Raw genomic sequence first — 14,830 nt, forward strand, 5'->3', positions numbered from 1 at the left:
GAGCATCAGACAAAACCAGGGTCAAGTCCTGTCCTCTCTACTTACCAGCTGTGTGACTTTGGGTCTCTCACTTGTAAAGTGTGCAGGGGGATTCTGGACATTGCCTGTACTGTGGCCACAGGTTACAGCACTGAGACTCCTACAGGCCGCATCTGGACACTACTACCCCATTGCTAACTGGAGGTAGCTGGACCAGGAGCAGGCACCCGATCCGGGCAGGCCCCTAATCCTGGGGGAATTGGGATTCACATGTTCAGGGAAGATCTGGAAGCTGTCTTGAAAGGAGCAAACTCAGGTGTTGCTTGTGGGACTACTTTCTGCCAGGTGGACCGTGAAAGAGAAAGCTGGTTTGTACCAAGTGAGAAGAATGACAGATGCTGACACAAAGATAAGAACCATAGAGAGGATTTTCTGGGACCCTAGAAGTCATAAGCTCTGGTTCACCATTCTTAACACAAGGTTCATTCCTGCCCTTGGCTTCTGTGAAGCACCCACACTGTAGAGTCTTTTTTTTTTTTTTTAAAGATTTATTTATTCACTTTAGAGAGAGAGAGAGTACACACGTGTGGGCAAGCAGGAAGAGGGGGCAGATGGAGAGGGAGGGAAAGAATCCTCAAGCACACACCCTACTGGGCACAGAGCTTGACATGGGGCTCAATTCCAGAACCTCGAGATCATGCTCTGAACTGAAATCAAGAATTGGCCACCCAACTGACTGAGCCACCCAAGCACCTCTACACTGTAGAGTCTTGTAATGAAGTAATATAGTCCTTCTTCTGCTAAAGCTAGATTGAAGTTATTGTTTGTTTGTTTGTTTGTTTTTTTTAAACCAAGTCCTAGGTAATGCAAATACTACCCTGCAGACTTGTTATAGAAAATAAAAATATATGAAAAGCACTTACCTCAGTGCCTGGCCTGTGGCAAATAAGACCCAGTACATGGATGCTAATATTATTATAATCAAGCCACAAGGACATAGGATTCCAGGAACTGGACAAATTAATCAACTTTGCACAGTCATCTAAATTACTCTTCCCCTGAAGGGTGGCATGCCATGAGGTTTTGTCCTTGGTCCTATCCCAAGCCATAATTTTATCAATGGCTAGATATGGCCATTGAAGCCTGTTTATTAAGTCTGCAGATGACATTCAGATGGGAGGCACACGGGATAAGCTGGATGATGGAATCTGCATTCAGATCAATTTCTACAGGCTAAAGATGGATCAGGAACAGCTTGATAGAATGCATCATAGCCAAGGTAAAGGTCCTATACAAGGAGAGGCACTAGGAGAGAAGTCTGGCTTAAGGAAAGCTCATGAGACAAAGACAGAGCTTTTAGCTAATGTGCTCAGTATGAGCTAACTGTGGTGTGGCTGCCAACAACTACCACTGCCACAGCGCACACAATGAGTGTCTTAGAAGTTTTGTCAGAGAAAGAGGAAGGGAACTAGTATGTTTCAGCACCTACTGTGTGGCAGGTCCCATGTTAAACTCTTGATGTACTATTTCAGCTGATAGTCTTGTGAATCTGTGAGGTAGGTATTATAATCATTAGTCCCATTTGATAGGTGAGGAGGCTAAAGCTTAAAGAATTGAATGGATGTGCCCATAGAGTAGAGAGCAGAGTTAGTATCTGAACCCAGTTTTTATTAGCAAGCACATGCCATCCCTATATTCTACATGGATTGGTTCACTGTTGGAATGTTCAGTTTGGTTCCAGTACAGTGTGTTTTTTGAGAAATATGAACCCGTTCAGATGGAAGTGGCCAGGAAGGCGAGAACTATAACAAGGAGTCACCCTGAGATTGAATCGAGTTAGGAAGACCAAGGGCAAGTACACACATCAGCCTCTCCTGGCCAAACCCACAGAAGAGCCACCCTTTAATAAAGTCCATAAGAGCATGGGAAAATGAGGAGGGGTGCTCCTGGTAGATTAAAAATGTCAAGACATCCCTGAGAATGGGATGGCAAACAGAACTGGATTAATGAAAAGAAATATGGGCCAAATGAAAAGCTGGGAAGGTCTGTTATAAAAAGAGAAGGCAGTCTTGGGTTGCTCCAAACCCAGAGGCAACACATTCTCCAGGAAAAGGAGAGGCCTCAAAGTCAAGGTTCAAAGACACAGATTGCAAACTCCTGTTGGGGGTACTAACAGGTAGCTCTGTGCTCCACCTAGCTTGGAGGATATGTGCCTGGAGGGGGGCAGGGTTCTCTGGGATAGAAAAGCAGGATATAACCAGAAGGAAATGGAAGATCCTGTGCTCAGAAGACAAACTATTACCTCCACACTTCTTGCAGCAAGCTCCACCCCTTTGACATGATCACTGGCGGCTAAAAAGAAATGCATCCAGGGGCACCCAGGTGGCTCAGCTGGTTGGGTATCTGACTCTTAATTTTAGCTCAGATCAGGATCTCAGGGTTGTGAGATTGAGCCCTGCACTGGACTCCACACTGGGGGTAGAGCCTACTTGAGATTCTCTCTCTCCCTGTGCCCCTCCCTGTCAGCTCACACTCTCTGTCAAAGAAGGGAGGAAGGAAGGAAGGAAGAAAGGCCTCCACAAAGAAAACAGGAGCTCACAGAACACAGAAGCACACATGCACCAATCACAAAACATTCCAGGAAAACTCACACCACGAAAGAGACAGGCCAACTCAACTAACAGAAGGAACAACAACCAAAGACAGGGATAATGATGCAAACAGAGTATTTTAAGTATATTTAATATTCTTAGAGGGATAACAGGGGACATTGTCTCCATCAGACAAGAATAACCTAGTATGGAGAGGAATTAATTAGAAATCACGAGGAAAAGATTTAATCATCTAAATAAAAAGATCAAAAGACAGTGAAGAGCAGCCTAGAAACAGATACAGATACAGATAAAATCACTGAGCTGAAAGATCAGAGAGAGGCATTTACCCAAAATGCAGGAATAGGGACCAAGAATATTGGCAAAAATATAAAAGACTGTTAATACCCACTATTTGCAAGTTTGCAGGCATTCTCAAATATTTAGGTTTTTCTTATGAGGCTATTTCCAGATTTCTTGCCACTGGAGCCAAACAAATCCCTTCTGTTAAGCCAAGGGTCAGCCAATTACAGCCTATAGGCCAAATCTGGCTTGCCACCTATCTTTGCAGATAGTTTTACTGGAACACAGCCACACCCACTCATTTACATATTTGATACGGCTGCCTTCGCACTATAATGACAGAGCTGAGTAGTTATGATAGAGACAGACAGTGTGGCCTGTGAAGCCTACAACATGTATTATCTGACCTTTTACAGAAAAAGCTTGCTGAGCCCCAACTTAGGCCATTATTAGCTGGGTTTTCTGTTATGTGCAGCCAAATTCACTCCCAATGGAAACAATGAACAGAATTGTACAAACAGAATGAGGTCCAGAAAGATGAACATCTCACTGAGAACTGGTTATTTCCAGGGAGAAGAATGATATTGGGGTAAATTTCAAGGGGAATTTTTATTCAATGCCTAAACTTGGAATTTTTAAAATGACAACAATGAACCCGAATTGTTTTGCAATTTAATTCTTCTAATAAAAGAACTGAAGGTCTATACCACAGCAATAAGGAACAAACTACTGATACTCTTAAAGACAGATGAATCTCACAAGTGTTTTTTGTTTTTAAAAGGCTTATTTATTTATTTTAGGGAGGGGCAGAGGGACAGAGAGTCTTAAGCAGACAGTGCTGAGCATGGAGCCAGATGAGGGGCTCGAGGGCAGCCCAGGTGGCTCAGCGGTTTAGTGCTGCCTTCAGCCCGGGGTGTGATCCTGGAGACCCGGAATCGAGTCCCATGTCGGGCTCCCCGCATGGAGCCTGCCTCTCCCTCTCTCATGAATAAATAAATAAAATCTTTAAAAAAAAAAAAAAAAAAAGATGAGGGGCTCAATCTCACAACTCTGAGATCATGACCTGAGCCCAAACCAAGTCAGACACCTAACTACGTGACCCAGGCACCCCTCTCACAGATATGTTTACAAGAAACCTGGGGCGCCTGGGTGGTTCAGTCTGTTAAGCGTCTGCCTCCAGCTCAGGTTATGATCCCAGCGTCCTGGGATGGAGCCCCGTGTCAGGTTTCCTGCTCAGCAGGGAGCCTGCTTCTCCCTCTCTCATGGCTGTTCCTCCCTGCTCATGTGCTCTCTCTCTTTCTCCTTCAAATAAATAAGTAAAAATCTTCAAAAGAAAACCAATAAAACATAAAATAAGTACTTACTCTGTGATTCCATTTATATAAAATTAAATACAGGCAAAACTTTTCTACGAGTCAAGACAGTGGATGTAGATAATACCCTTGGAGAGGTGTATGAACAAGAAGTTGGCATGAAGTTGTCTCCTGGGGAGCTAGGAATGTTCTATCTTTTGATGGGAGTAGTGCCAACACATGCATATGCAGTTGTATAAATTCTTAAAACTATGTACTTAAGATCATCCACTTCATTATACATAAGTTACATCTCAATAAATAAAAAGCGAAAAGAAGAATGGAAGTAGGCGTTTTCTAATTGTCTAGTAGCATGACCCTAATTCTGAAATACAGGTAGCTGTGCACAAAAAAGCCAGAAGGAAACATGGGAGCAAGTGATGGAGATTATCTAAGTGGTAGGACAATGACAGATTGGTGTACCTTTCTGTATTTTCTAATTTCACTACAGTTAGCATCCATTAGTTCTGGAATCAGAAAGAGATGGTAAATGTCTAATGCAGGCCCGACCCGGGTGGGTGCCTGCCAATGTGGACTGCACCAGCCCCACCTCTGGTGCTCCCCCTCCTGGTGGCACAGATGGATAGGACGCCAGGATGGGCCACGCACACCTGAACAGCAGGTGCAGCTATGGTTCCAAGTACTTCACAAGCACTATTCTCTACTTCGCTCAGCAACCCCGTGTTGAGGTACTCCCTTTTCAGTTCCATTCTGCAGATGGGGAAATTGAGACACGGAAATATATAACGAAAGAATATAACTTGCTATAGGCCACACAGCTAGAGCCAGGATGCAAGCCCCGGCAAGTCTGAGCTAGAGCCCTGCCCTGTCCTTGACTATTCCTGCCATTCTATCTCTCTTGTGCCATCTTCCAGGGCATCGGCAAAGCAAGAGCAGCCCAAATAATTTTTTTTGGAAGAGTTTAGGTTTCAGGATGCCTCAGGGCTTAACAGGTTAACCATCTGCTTTCAGCTCAGGTCATGATCCCAGGGTCCTGGGATCCAGCCCACATCAAGTTCCTTGCTCAGTGGGGAGTCTGCTTCTTCCTCTCCCTCTGCTCCTCCCCGTGCTTATGCTCTCTCTTGCTCAAATGAAATAAAATTTAAAAATCTTTAGTAAAAGTAAAAAGAAAGAGTTTAGGTTTCTACATCAAAAAAAGAAACAGAAAACAAGTGGAGAGCCTCGATGAATTTCCTGATACTTTACAGTTTTGTGCTGAATCATATAGTGGGGGCAGGGAAGGGCACTACTCTTTTTATTGACCTCTGATTGGGCTCCAGCTGTCATTAACTGCATTTGGGGATGCAGAGAATATCAGATCTATCTCAGCTTGGCATGATCTGGCTGTCATTGCCCCTGCCTTCCTATTCGCTTTCCTGTGACCCCAGGAGGATGGATGTAGTCCTCCGGATAACTCTGAGCCAGCGATAGGGTCCATGGGGAGAAGAGGGAAAGTGACCTGTAAGAGAGCCAGTTGGTGTGTTCATCTCTCTTAACCTCCCTGAGGCCTCAAACTTGGGAGGAAGTACCGAAGATGCCCATTTTACAGATAAAGAAACTGATCCTTGCTCTTGGGGCCTCATTTCCAAGATGGCCAAGAAAAGGTAACAGCCACATGCAGCCGAGTTGCTGTGCCAACTGCACCCAATGTATGCCTCTGGACGAAGACATTAGGAAGCCTGTCATTGGTGACACAGCAGAGGCCACAGCCATAAGAGACATTTCCAAAGTGAGTGTTTTGGGCAACTATGTGCTTCCCAAGCTGTCAATGAGGCCCCAGTACTGTGTGGGTTGGGCCATTTGCAGCAAGGCAGTCAGGACTTGCTCTTGTGCAGCCCAGATGGATCAAATACCCTCAACCCTTGGACCTGTGGGCGCTGCCCCACGACCCTGGGATGGTCACAGAACTTGCCTGAGGTCCCTCTGGGGTGAGGCATGCACTTGCCACTTTTCACGGTGCACAGAATATGGAGGATCAGCGTGGCCCTGGACTTGCTGCGGTGGCTGGGACAGCTTGCCTCTTTGCTGAGAGCCCAGGTCCCTCACTTACAAGAGGAGGAAAATGTTGCTCGCCTCACGAGGTCTCATGGGGATTTAACAACTGCACTACTGTCAGCCCCACTGTCCCCAGTGCGAGATGGCCGTGTGCTGGACAGCCGCTGCCTTCTGCCTGCTGTCTAGCCTTCCCCACCTCCCTGTCTTCTGGTAACAGGATCCTGATTATCCTTTGGGAAAACACCCCTTCCTCAGCATGTGCTTCACATGGGGTCAACCCAACCCCACCCCGATCCCCGTCACTGGAGTGGTATAAAACCCTGGGCTGGCAATGCGTCGCACATTGCTCTCTCTAGCTACAGTTGTTGAAATAATTATAGTAATTATAGGAAGGAAAGGAGTGGATAAAGCACTTGTCACTTTTTCTGGGTATACTACATGCCAGGCACCGCTCAGAGCACCCCCGATGACCCGATAAGGTGGGCACCACCAGTATACCCATTCTACATATGAAGGCCCACAGGCAGATACGCACTTGGTAAGTGAGGAACTGGGATTCAACCCCAGGCTGTCTGGCTCCAGCGCCTGTGCCTTTCCCCCAAGTGCCCTCCAGCCTGGGGCTGCTGGCAGCTAGCTTGCTCTGAGATGCAACAGCCTGCTGGGGAAAGTCCTGTCATGGATGAGTCTAGAGGGACTGAATGAGCATGACTGCATTCAGCCGCGCCCAGAACTTTTTGGCTAGGTGAGGCAACAAATTCCCTTTCTAGATGAAGCTAGTTTGAGGAGGGGAGTCCAAGAGACAGCCTGTGAACCCTAAGGAAATGGATGTCACAGGTGGATGGCTCTTGTCAGACTGGGGGACGCAGAGGAAATGGAGGCCCAGTGAGGGGACAGGAAGTGTGCCCATGGTCAGCAGTGGTGGCTGGAGCCCACATGGCCTACCACTGTCATGGCCCTTGTCCTGCTCTTCCAGAAGGATCCACAGACTGAAGGGATAGCTCTTACATTCTGATAGGCCCTTCCTCCCCCTGCAGACATACCTTTCAAGAGGAATTCGCAGGAAGCTCCTTCTCTTAGACAGTATCATTCTGTTTTCTAACCAACATTCTGTATTCTACAAAAGTGAATTTGGGGGTTGGGAGGAAAAAGGAGACACTTTCAAGGCAATTTCATGCCTCAGATCTGGAAATGGAGAAAACTCTGATGAAGCTCTGTTGAAGGGCACATTGTTTATCCAAAACAGACCTGGGAAGGGGAAGCTGTCAACATTATCTCTCTCTGGTCACAAATTGCGGCTCTCTGATGGGTTTTTCCTAGAGTTTAATCTTGTGCTGGAAGCTAAGCTGATACCAGGAAGGTTTCCGACACGTCAATCTCCTTCCTGGCATTTTATCAGAAATTGATTCTCTTTGCTTTCTGAGGCTTTCGTCTTGGCCTTGCTGTCAAACGTGGGTTCCTGGCACCAGGTCTGCGGACACATCTCCTGTGGCTCCTGGCCTGATTGCAGGGGTCTCACGGTAGGCTGGCCTTTGGGTGTGATGAGTTTCCATCACCCCAAAGGGGTGAGGAACACTGGCCCAATTGTAGCTCACTTTTCTGTGGCCAGAACTCTCATCCACCTCTGACTCTGAAGGGATTAGCTTTCTCAACAGGCTGCTCTGCCCCTGCCAGTCCTAAATTACAGGATACAACATTTATTGAGCTCCTCGTAGGTGGCCAGGCACCCCTGCAAGCACTTGACATGTATTGAATCACTGAATTCTTCCCACGACCTTCTGAGGCAGGCTCTCTATGATCCCTACTCTTTAGGAGATCAAGTCACAGGCAGAATAGGCAACTGGCCTGAGTGATGGGGCTCCACTAGGAATCAGGCTGTTTGCTTCCAGGGTTCTCAGACTCCACTACTTTGCTGAGTGGCTTCTAACCCCACCACGTGACTTGTTTGCTCTGGAGTGATCAGAAGTTGTCGATGTCCTGACGGCCTCCCACTTCAAAATTCCCGGACCTACAGAAACCAAGCCCTCAAGAGACAGAAAGCCTGACAGCTGTAACTTCATAACTGGGAATGCACTTGGCTAGAAAATGGATTTAGTCCTTCTCTGCCCAGAAATGTGAACGTAAAGCTTTCGTTTCGGGAAAAGTGTGGATTTGGAACATCAGCCGTCAAATTGGACAGGCTCTTGTAACACAGGACTCTCAACTTGAATTGTTTTTTCTCCCCCCTGCCTGCTTCATTTTTTTTTTATTTTTAAAATTTTTAAACAAAGGGGTTGAAATCTATAAATATGATGGAAGGGTTGGCACCCGATTCCCCAGAAGGCTGAAGTGGCCCAGAACACTGGGACTTGAAATGAGGAAGAAGGGTCTGCAGACTATGTGGCTAGTAGAGTCTGAAACTTACAGGACAAGTCACCAGTCCCATTGGTGCTGCTGCAACCAGCCAGACAAGGTGCTGAGAGCCAAGGGCCTGGGACAGATGGCTTTCAGAAATCAAGGTGCTAGACATGCCTCCAAATCCTTCTCAGGACAGCTGCCCTGCTCCTACTCCCTGCTAAGGAAAGCGGACTAGAGAGCATGCAGGGGTGGCCATCAAATGGTCCTGGTGTGGGCAGCCACACATCAATCTGGCCAGTATGCTACCAGGTAGCCTAGAACAAAAAGCACTGCCTCTCTTATGCTGTTGGGAGACAAAATGGAAATGACCAGTTTTAAAAAGTGCATACCGGGCAGCCCCGGTGGCGCAGCAGTTTAGCGCCGCCTGCAGCCCAGGGCATGATCCTGGAGACCCGGGATCGAGTCCCACGTCGGGCTCTCTGTATGGTGCCTGCTTCTCCCTCTGCCTGTGTCTCTGCCTCTCTCTCTCTCTGTCTCTATGAATTAAAATAAAATAAAATAAAAATAAAAAGTGCATACCCTTTGAGTCAGTCATCCTACTTTTAAGAATTTAACCTTTGGCAATTTCTGGACCTGTGCACAAAGAGGTCTGCTCTAGGGTATTCTTTAAAGTACTTTTACAGGGACACCTGGGTGGCTTAGTGATTGTCTGCCTTTGGCTCAGGGCATGATCCCGGCATCCTGGGATTGAGTCCTGCATCAGGCTCCCCACGGGGAGCCTGCTTTTCTCTCTGCCTATGTCTCTGCCTCTCTCTCTCTGTGTCTCTTATGAATAATAAAAAAAAAATCTTAAAATAAAATAAGATAAAGTACTCTTAAAGCAGCAAATTCTCTTAGTAGCCTAGAAGGTTGTCAACCAGGGACAGTGATATATCTATGGACAGGTCCACACTCCCTTACACGCATTTATTTGGTATAAAACCGGATCAGAACTAATATGAAACTTACAGCCTTTATCTATCCTGGTTAGTATGAATATTTATGTTTCCCTGCAGATAACATTAATATGTTTGATTATAGGGTGTTGTTCTAGGCCATACTGGGATGGTATTACTTTCTAAATTCTAAAACAGTGAAATACCTTTGGCCCTAAAGGTTTCAAAGAAAGGACCGTGTTTCTGTGCATTCACAATGGAGCACTGTACAGCCATAAAGAGGAATGGACGAGGTCTGTGCACATGTCCTGCTATGGAATGCTCTCCAAGACACGTTATTAAATAAAAAAAAAAAATTCAAGAAAAAAAGCAGCATGTGTTGCTGTGCTATCATTGGGACAGGGAAGGACAGATATGCTCTGCATAGTTGCACAGCTATGGAAGGATTTCTGGAAGGACACACAAGCCATTGCTTACTGTGGTTGCTTCTTGAGAGGGCATCTGATGGGGCTGAAATCAAGAGCACTGTGTCCCCTGAATACCCTTTGGTATTGATTACCAGGTCAATCAGACTCTCTTTCTGTGTCTGAACTGGGAGAAGGAAGGTAGGGAAGGGGAGGGAGAAGGAAGGATAGGGAAGAGCATCAAGACAATGACAGGTGCATAGACCAGAGGGGCAGGGTGGCATGTCTGTGATGGTCCAAAGAGAGGGTCATCCAGCATTCCCCATCCCCGGAAGCAGCCTAATTCCTGGACTCTCTCCTTCACTGTGTTCTCCTGAGATCCAGTTCCTCTTGCCATGTGGCAAAGATGGAAGGAGTCTCTAGTCCTTGCACTGAGTGGCTTTGCTTAGTAGCAGGAAGTGCTTGTGCATGTGTGTGTATGTGTAAGCATGCAGTGTGTGCATACGCTTGTACCTGCATGCAGAGGGAAAGCTTAACATTTTCTAGGTGGTTGAGTTAAATGACTTTTGCAGTCCTTTACAAAGTGAGCTCAGCCGATGAGTGTGCTGTTAAGAGCATTTTTCAGAATCTCCAATCAGCTGCAAAAGGCAGCAGGGCATTATCACAGGAGACTCTCAGACTGCTTCAGAGTAGGGGCACTGGATCTAGCCTGCCTGGGCCCACCTGCCTGAGGGCACACAGCCAGGAGATTGGAAGGCTGGAATCAGCCCAAAGTCCAGCTGGAGCAAGGGAGACCCCTTCAGTAAGAAATATAATTGTGCACCTTCTCTGTCCAAGGACATGAATATCTCTCTGCTAAATATTAGACATGCTAAGAAATGATTAAAATACCATAACAACGAATATTTATGGAATGCTTACTACAGGTCTGGCATCGTGCAGGGTACTTTAACACATTACTGCCCAGTAAACAAAAATCTCAAAAGGCGGTATGAGGAGTCAAGAGAATCATCCAAGGTCATATGACTGGGATCTGTCTGAGACAGGAGGAATGCATTGTGGGAACTAATTCATTTTCTTGGGGCCCCTGTGGCTCTGTGTCATAGGATGTGTCTCCAGTGCCATGCCCATGAGCCCCACGGTGCTGGGGAGCTGATGAATAAAGACTTTTTTTCCCTCCTTCGTGATTTTCTTTTCTACTTTTTTTGAGCACTGTGTGATAAATTTATTTCCTAATGATTTTTGAGTAAACTACAATGACCACAATTTCAAAATCATTAATAATTCATGACCAAGGGCCATAAACACTATATAATCTCCACAGGCAGAAACCATGAATACTTGTTAGAGACAAGGCCGAGAATATTTTTACCTAGCTAAACGGAGAAAAGTATCTATTGGCTTCCAGCTAGCCATTAGATGCATGTTTCTGCAAAGACTGTAGCCCTTCCAAGACCTCGGGGTTCAAGCTGCCTCTTCCAGGAAGCCTGCTCTCCCTCCTCTGGCACCTGTTGGGGTTTTATGTGTATCTGTGGGAGGGCTTTGAGAACTGGGGTGTTTTGGGGCCATACAGGCATGCAGTACTCAGGAAAGGACGAGGACAAGAGTTACTTAACACAGACCAAGCACTGGCTTTCACCTGTGGTTAGGAGGTGGTTATAAAATTTTGAAGCCTGGGCCCCACCCCCAGAGATTCTGATTTAACTGGTTTGGAAAGAGGCCTAAACTTTGGGGTATTTAAAAAGCTCCTGGGGGGCAGCCCGGGGGCTCAGCGGTTTAGCGCTGCCTTCGGCCCAGGGCGTGATCCTGGAGACCCTGGATCGAGTCCCATGTCAGGTTCCCTGCCTGGAGCCTGCTTCAACCTCTGCCTGTGTCTCTGCCTCTCTCTCTCTCTGTATCTCTCAGGAATAAATAAATAAAATCTTAAAAAAAAAAAAAAGCTCCTGGGTTATTCTAGTGTGCAACAGTGTTTGTGACTGCTGACACACAGCACTCGGCACGGGGCTGCCACAATATGGTTGCTGGTACCTGTTTGCTACTGGGTAGCTGTGTGTGGAGGGCAGGGGATGGCTGAATGGAGGACCCCACAGAGAGCGGGGTGCCTACCTCAACACCAGCCATTCCCTAGTGTTGCCTTATTGAATAAGGCCTCTGCTCTTCCCTTAGAGAAGAATGCTCTTCTCCATTTTATCAAAGAAGCCAGAAGTGGGCATTTTTATGTGAAAGTCGTAAATGCAGGCATCTAATTTTCAAAAAAATATAATAAGAGTCTAGGCCAAATAAAACATCTTTGGCTTGAATTTGGCCTGATGAGCTCGTTGAGAACAGCCTCCCCTCCTCACTTCGCCATGTTGTGCCATGACCACACAGACGGGTACCCAGTCCCGACCCAGGAAGGAAACAGCATGTTCACCTGCCATGGGGTGAGCAAGTCTATGACACCTCACTACCGAAGCAACATGATGCACCTCCCTGTCTGCTTGTTCCAAACAGCTTGTCTTCTCCTTGCCTTTCATGGTGACAGAGTCTGATCTATACCTGGCATCTTGTGTAAGGCACAGAGTGTCAGCAAGTACAATTTTGCAGGTGATGGGGGAGGGATGTGGGAGGAGGAGGAGGGCAGGAAAAGCATGTTATAATATATCAAGATGAGCATTCTAGTAGCTTGCTCTTTGTTTCTTTCTCTTGTTTTTCTAACCAAACAAAAGCCCTGTTAGGAGAGTCAGAACCCTCTTTTTCAGAAAGGCCTAAAACCATTTTAAATATCTTTCGGGGTGAAAGTTAGATATTGTGATAAATATCTCTGCTCTGTTTTTTTCTCATTTCAAGCACTTTGCAGAAGAGGAGTGATCTGAAATGCTCTCGGGCAACTGGCATGATGGGAGTAGCCAGGAAAGCAGCAATTAGGGAGTCTTGTTGCCAAGGAGAAAGAGAGAGGTGGAAACGAGTATCTCAACTAGTTACCTGCTGCCCTGCTCTGTTGATTCCTAGCAAATCTCTTAATGTGGATAAATGTGATGATGTTACTCTGTGACTGAAAGCCTCTGTTAGGTTGAAACAGTTCATTTCTGGCTGGGGGGATGGAGGGGTGTAGGGGTTGGTCCCCACCCTAGGTCACTTCCCTAAAGGAGGCCAGGAGCCTGTGGGCCTGTGCTCACTCCTGTTCTGGCTCCTCTACCCTCCAAGTCCCTGGAAGGACCTTGTGGGAGATAGGCACGCCTGCTCCTGCTTCCAGAAAAATGTTCCTACCAGGAAGGAGCAACAGAACCCACCCTGCTTCAGTTTCTAGAATGGCCATCAGGGCTGACATTTAGATGTTTTCAAGCAGCACCAAAGTCCCAGCCTGTGAACCAGGTAGGATGCTTAAATAAGAAGAAAACCCACACTGGCTATTCTGGCTACAGAGGAGAAAGGAGACAAGAGGGGGCAGGATGACAGCTACTGCAGGAGGTCCTTCGTGGTCCAACCTCGACCTGCCTCAGTTGGCTGAGGTGAGGCCAACTCTGAGGATGCAGCAGGTAAGAGCTGATGAATTTCAACATTGGTCCATACTTATGATGAGTCACATGCCTTCACACCCTGGTACCCCTACACCCATCTGCCACAACCTAAGACTCAAATCCAGACTCCTATGAGCTTGAGACTTGATCCAAGGGCCCTGTGATAACCTCGGGGTCCTTGCTTCCACTTTGTACCCTCCGACTCAGTAATCTTGCAACCTTCTGTTTTTCTCGGACTTTGACTATGCTCTTTACTTGGCCCAAAAAACTGCTACTTGTTCTTTTAGAGGCTTTGCTGCATGCCTTTCTGGAGACCACTGGCAGAGTCAGGAGACCCCTTTTCTGTATTGAAATTCCACTCTCTTTGTCCTTCTCACATGGCATTATAATGATCCTGTTGCACATCCCTTCCATCTTCACCAAGCACACCCTGAGATCAGGGCTGTCTCTCTCATCCCTTATGCCAAGTACAGAGCAGGTGGGCTCAGTGCTGCGGGTTTCAAGAATGGCCACAATATTTGTAGATTTCCCATCCAGAGGTGAGGCCTATTCCCACCCCTTCAATCTGGCCTGACCATGTGACTTGCTTTAAAGAAAACAAAGTGGGAAAAGTGACACCATGCTGGTTCCAAGCCCAGGACTTGAGAGTTCCTGCAGCTTCCCCTCTTCATGTTCTTGACTCCCTGAACCCCCATATGAACAAAGCTGGCTGGCTTGCTGGTAGACGAGAAAGCACTGAAAGAGAGCCAAAACATACTACTGATATCAGCCATCCCCAAGGTGACACAGTGGCTCACTGCAAATGCCTAAGTCCAGCTGAAATCAGCAGAACTGCCTAGCCCAAACTGACAACTCACAGAATCACGAACTAAATGCACAGCCGTTGTTTCACATCACTGAAATGTGGGTTTGATTTGTTACGCAGACAAAGCTAACTGATCCACTTCGTAAGAGATTGTTACTACAAGTGACACTTTGGTTGAGAATTCTAGGTGTCACCTCTCATTTGGTCCAGGATTCAAGCCTGAAACTCAGAGAGACCCAAGCAGGAAATCCAGGAATCCTTACTCACCAGCATGCTCCCTCAGGTCCTTTCAAACACAGATGCTTCCCACCCACCTTCACCAGTGACCACATTTACCTCCTTTTTCTCCCGCGAGCACGAGCGGCTTCTGTCACCCTTTCGCAGAGTCTGACCTGTAGCGGTTCAAAAGCAGAACCAGAGATTAAGGCTATTTTAAAACAGCTAGTTTATCACTGCAAAAGCCTTTTATTTGCAAACTGAATAGACGGGACCAATCATAATCAAATGATTTTAAGAAAATGTAGTCTATTATTATAGTGGGAAAATGGCATACTCTTGAAATAGACCAACGGCAAGGAAATGGTAATTCACACACTTACGTTATTTGACTGTAATGAACAAAGCCTCAGCTC

At 46.6% G+C, this 14,830-nt stretch overlaps 1 protein-coding gene across 2 annotated transcripts in view; it reads right to left on the reverse strand.

Annotated features, from left to right (window-relative positions):
* The window catches only part of KATNIP (katanin interacting protein), a 195,083-nt gene that overhangs the window by 158,629 nt on the left and 21,624 nt on the right, over nt 1–14,830 (reverse strand). For both annotated transcript variants that reach the window (XM_025415663.3, XM_025415662.3), the window contains exon 2: nt 14,535–14,590. In XM_025415663.3, coding sequence (XP_025271448.1) covers nt 14,535–14,590 — 56 coding nt within the window. The remainder of the gene's footprint in view (nt 1–14,534; nt 14,591–14,830) is intronic.

This window comes from Canis lupus, chromosome 6 (genome assembly GCF_003254725.2).
Source record: "Canis lupus dingo isolate Sandy chromosome 6, ASM325472v2, whole genome shotgun sequence".
NCBI lineage: Eukaryota > Metazoa > Chordata > Mammalia > Carnivora > Canidae > Canis > Canis lupus.